This window comes from Xiphophorus couchianus, chromosome 7, assembly GCF_001444195.1.
Source record: "Xiphophorus couchianus chromosome 7, X_couchianus-1.0, whole genome shotgun sequence".
NCBI classification, from domain to species: Eukaryota; Metazoa; Chordata; class Actinopteri; order Cyprinodontiformes; family Poeciliidae; genus Xiphophorus; species Xiphophorus couchianus.
Window position 1 is genome coordinate 26,116,806 of NC_040234.1, and position 5,338 is coordinate 26,122,143.

Genomic DNA, 5,338 nt, shown 5'->3' on the forward strand with positions numbered 1-5,338 from the left:
CGTGTGTGCGCACAAAAAATGTGCGACGCCATATTTTAAGCACAAGTCGGCATGTATAGAAATTAACTTTGCATCAAAGTTTGTGTAAATACAAGCATACTTTTTCCCTGAAAGCACATTTTAAATAAAATATATAATTATTATTATTATTATAAATACTTATACTGCTTCGAACAAGGACGTTGCCATGGTTATCTTGTCACGTGGTGATAGACTTCCGGGTTTTTATACTAATTTACATATGTATTTATGGGTGGCGACAAGGGGGACCAGCAGCTGGGCTCTATTTCCCGCAAATTAGGATTTATTAAGGAAAGGTGCGCACGACTTTATGCATCCGGGTTTTTTTTTTGTGCGCTGCACTTTTACTGGGTTAAGGGCTACCTGCTGAACTCCTCAGTATGACTGTGGCTTCAGATTCCTGTAGGAATTTTTTTTTTTTTTACTTCCACATCAGCACTTTTCACAGGAAACCAGTTCGCATCAGAGCCACAGAGCGGTGAAATTGTCACCGACTGTTTTCTGCGCAGGTCTCACCTGCAGGACCTGAAGGACGTGACCCACAACATCCACTATGAGACGTACCGCGTGCGACGACTCAACGAGAGCAACATGAACTTCAGCGAGCTGGTTCTGACCAGCTGGCCCCTGAAGAACGGGACCGACACATGTGAGACGGAGAGCCAGCTCTGATCCGTCCTTCGTCCACCCTGTCCTCCTGAGCGCTCTCAGGCGTGAGGCTCTCCTCACGTCACGGTGAAACACGGGAGAAATGTTTTCTTTTTTTTTCCTTCTTTTTTTTTTTTTTTTACAATGGGACCAAGTAGTGGAATACTTTGTCTGAGAAATGTGGGAGGTTTTGATGTAAGATGGAGGAAATGAATTGCAGCTAGATGTGTTGGACAGGGAGGTCACAGCGATGACCTGGGAGGACAAAGACAGGCGGGATTAATGGAGGCTGCAGTTCAGCCTCCAGGTGAACACACACTTCGTTATGATGTCCACAGACATGTTGGCCTTGCGGTGTGGAATTATGCTCAGTTGGGATGCTGCGGTGTGTAAAACAGGTGAATAAAGCATTAGTTAGAAGCCCCGGCTGTGCCAAGAACTTAACTTTTTCTCCACTGAGTTTTTAATCTGACAAATTATGCCATTAATTATCTGCATGTGTGGTTTGAGCTGCATTTTTTTGTTGTCGTTGAAAAAAGGGCTGCCATTATTTCATGAATTTGATCTGTTAACGATAGAGCTAACTGACTGTAGGGTATACTAACTAAAAGATTTAACTGTAGGATTCGGTTTCCTTAATATTGTCATCATTTACTAGCTGTGTTGATTTGTAGGATTCCATGTCCACACTGGATAGATCTGTGAGATGACTCTGACATGGTATTCAATGTTAAGCCCAAAGTAATGTTTCTGTTAAAGCTGCAGTATGTAACTTTTGTAAAAAAATATATACATATCTTTTTGACATATTGTTTAACCTGCCACCATGTCCTGACAGTTTGCTATGAAACAGATAATCTATGAAAAGATCAAACTCCTCCACCTAATGCATGTGCTGCTATTGCCGTCTGATGAAATGCACTGACCAAAATCAACCAATCAGCGAGGAGGAGGGGCTTAGCGCTGTCGGTCATTACTGTAAAGTAGCTGCTGTTTATACGTTGTCATTGGTGGCCATGCCAGCCTTAGCATTCATGACAGGCTGTATTGATGGGGAGAAGCTGTATTGTAGCAGAAGAAGCTGCATGTAGACAAGCGTGATTGACAATGCTAAGACCCTCCTCCTGGCTCTGATTGGTTGTTTCTAGTTTGCAGAGGAGCTAGATTTTTTTCAAAGATTATCTGTCTCATGCTATGCTGTCACGTCATAGTGACAGTTTAAACAAATATGTAAAAAAAAAAAAATTCATAAAAGTTACATTCTGTAGCTTTAAAGCTTCTAGAAAGCTTGCTGTCCGCATTAAAGTGCCAAAATAACAGAAAATATTCTCAATTTTCAGTTGTGTTTTAATTGAAAGTGTAACTTTACAGAAAGTTGCTGTAAAAAATCCTTAAGACAATGAAGGATTGTCCTTAAGACAAATCCTTGTTCATTTCGGTTCTTTTCAACACGAGTGGACGGTCAGCTGCAGCTTTGCTCAGTGCGCCACCTGGTGGAGGAAAAAATAAAAAGAACATCCATTATCAAACGTTTTCTGTCAGAAAAACCAATCTGTGAACAGTAGAAGAAGGAAATGTTTCATGCTTAATGAACATCCTCTGAAAGTGTTGTATGAGCGTTTAGTAAGCCATGTGTTTGTGTTCCTACTGAGACTGAATAGCTGTGAAACATGTAGCATGAAAACTAAGTGTGTTTAATAAAGGGAGCTGCCTTTTTCAACATGTTTGAGCTGTCCACTGTTTCCAGACTGCTGTCCTTGGTCCTCACAGCGTCACCGTCCACAACGGCTCTTTGAAGAAAGTTGGATGATAACAGTGGCGACAAATACATGTTTTCCTTCAGGATAAATAAAGTGAATTTTAATTTAATTTGAACCTGATTACTAAGTTCCACACCATGCGACACTTTGTTTTACTAAAAATGTTACGGCTGCTAAATAGTGAAGCAGCAAAACAAACTAATGTCCCCATCAATTAGCCCTCTGTTTACTGGAAAATACATTGCACTGTGTTCCAAATTATTATGCAAGTGATATTTTCACAGATTTTCTTAAATGGTCGATGGAAATGATGGTCAGTATAATTTTCCAGTCATGAACTATTACAGTATAGATCAAATTTTACTGAACAAAGCTCCCCATGAGAACAGTTTAAAAAAATAAAATAAAAAACTCAAACTGCACTGTTCCAAATTATTATGCACAGCAGATTTTCTAAACATTTTATGGATTATAAAGAACTGCAAACGGTCATTCTTTGAATGTGCAGCATTAAGTGTTCACATGTACTAAAATCAGAAGCTATTTCAATCAAAAACATCTTAACAGACAGAGTTACATGTTAACATTGAACCTTCTTTGATATCACAGCACAATTCTAGATCCATTGAACTTGTGAGTTTGTGGAAAGTTTCTGCTTGATTTTCTTTGCAGGATGTCAGAAAACCTTCCCAGAGCTGCTGTTTGATATGAACTGCATTCAGATCTTCTGCTGAAGGAAACTCCAAAGGTTCTCAGTAGGGCTGAGGTCAGAGGTCAGAGGAGGATGGTGACCAAACCATGAGTTTCTGCCCTTTTATGCCCATAGCAGCCAATGACACAGTGGTATTCCTTGCAGCATGAGATGGTGCATTGTCATGATGAAGATGATTTTGCTACTGAAGGTTCAGCTCTTCTTTTTGAACCATGAAAGAAAGTGATCAGTCAGAAAGTCCATGTACTTTGCTGAGGTCATTTTCACACCATCAGGGTCTCTGAAGGGGCCGACCAGCTCTCTCTCTCTCTGTCTCTCTCTCTCTTTCTCTCTCTCTCTGTCTCTCTCTCCATGATTTCGGCCATCATGGCCTCCTTGCTGACATCACAGCCGTGTTGGGACGTGGTGGCCATCCACCACCAATCCACTACTGCGTCCATCTGGACCATCCAGGGTTGCACAGCAGTCATCAGTGAACAAGTCTGTTTGAAAATTAATCTTCATGTACGGCTGGAGCCACTGCCACCGTTTCTGCTTGTGAGCTCTGGTTAGGGGCCCAATAGTAGGTTGATGCACCACAAGCCTCTGGTTCCTCCACCTTGAGGTTCCAGAGGCTCCAGCAGCTTCAAATACCTGTTTGCTGCTTTGTAAGGGCATTTTAACAGCTGCTCTCTTAATGTGATGAATTTGTCTAACAGAAACCTTCCTCATTTTGCTTTTATCTATACAAACCCATCTTTGTTCTGAATCAGCCACAAATCTCTTCACAGTACGATAACGCTTCAGTTTTTGTTAAATATCTAATGTTTTCATACCTTGTCATACGACACTAAACTATCTGATGATTTTCATCAGCAGAGATTCTTTCTCTTTCCCATATTGCTTGAAACCTGTGGCCTGTTTAATAATGTGGAACATCCTTCTTAAATAGATTTCCTTTAATTGAGTTCACCAGACAAATTAATCAACCAGCTTTCTGAAATTAATTAGAGTGATTCAAAGAGCCCTGACACACAATACCATCTATAAATTTAATAGCAGAACAAAAAAATGTATCTTTATGACACTTAAATCCAATTTGCATAATAATTTGGAACATGGTGTAGAGGCCAACATGGCTGACAACTCAGGTTATCGAAGGTGACGAAGCAGAAAATAGTAGGAACCCATAGCAGCCTGCTCTTCTGTGTAGGTAATTAATAAAGGGAATTTTATACAAAAATTTCTAGAAAGAAAATTGACTCCATTTGGAAAAATATGTTTAGTATCTTTTGAAACTGAATTTATTTTTGTTTAGAACAATCAATTTATTGTCCCTCACATTTACTTGTAATTAAGAGGAAAGCAGAAGCACATGGAGGCACACTAATGACAAGGAGTTATGATTTAATAAAATAACTGCTTAACTGAATCAAATGTGCATATTTTCCTTAAGGATTTTAAAACCATCTTCTTAACTATCTTTTAATATCTTAATAGCATTTCAGTTTGGCAAACAGGAAAGTGATACATCGATTATGGAGTTTTCTACACAAAGTCTGAATTGTCCCCTACTTATTAAGCAATTTAAAATGTAATCATAATACTATTTAGCATATTTTTCTGTTAACTACAAAAATATTGCAATCTTGGTCTGGCGCTGTGACAGCTGGTTGGGCTTCAAAGCTTCATCTGTAAGGCAACGTTTACATGTGCAAGAAATAAAGGAAGCATTCAGACCTATTTGTGGTGAATTTATATAGTTTTGCTTTCTGAAACGAGTGATAAAGAATATTGAACTTTTTCATAGTTTTTGCATTTTTTAGATGAACCTGGGAAAGTTGTGCAGTCAGTTCTTTTTTTTGAAACATCTTCGTGTGAAGATTCCAATTCAAATCATCCTCATAATAGTGGAAGTAAACTATATTTATCTTTTCTTATGATTTAAAACCAAATGCTTGCATTTTGTTTCCCTCTTCAGAACATTTTAATTCTAACAGTCAATCAACTTCATAAACCTTTTGTAGTTTAATTCAACACCACAGATCTGATTTTTTGACTTACTATCAACCATACCACAGCAAAAACGTTGCTCAGGAGTTTGCCTGACTCCAAAGTTGCGTTTCTTTAGAGGTCCTCCACTGCCCTCTGGTGGTCATTAGCCAAAGTAAGTTCAGCTCCAGCATCAAGACACAGAGAAAGACAAGACAAACATCTA

At 39.0% G+C, this 5,338-nt stretch overlaps 1 protein-coding gene across 3 annotated transcripts in view; it reads left to right on the plus strand.

Annotated features, from left to right (window-relative positions):
- septin12 (septin 12) overlaps window positions 1–2,393 on the plus strand; it is a 50,226-nt gene extending 47,833 nt beyond the window's left edge. For all 3 annotated transcript variants that reach the window (XM_028023993.1, XM_028023994.1, XM_028023995.1), the window contains one exon: window positions 531–2,393. In XM_028023993.1, coding sequence (XP_027879794.1) covers window positions 531–693 — 163 coding nt within the window. In that variant the 3' untranslated portion in view covers window positions 694–2,393. The remainder of the gene's footprint in view (window positions 1–530) is intronic.
- The last annotated feature ends 2,945 nt before the right edge of the window (window positions 2,394–5,338 follow it).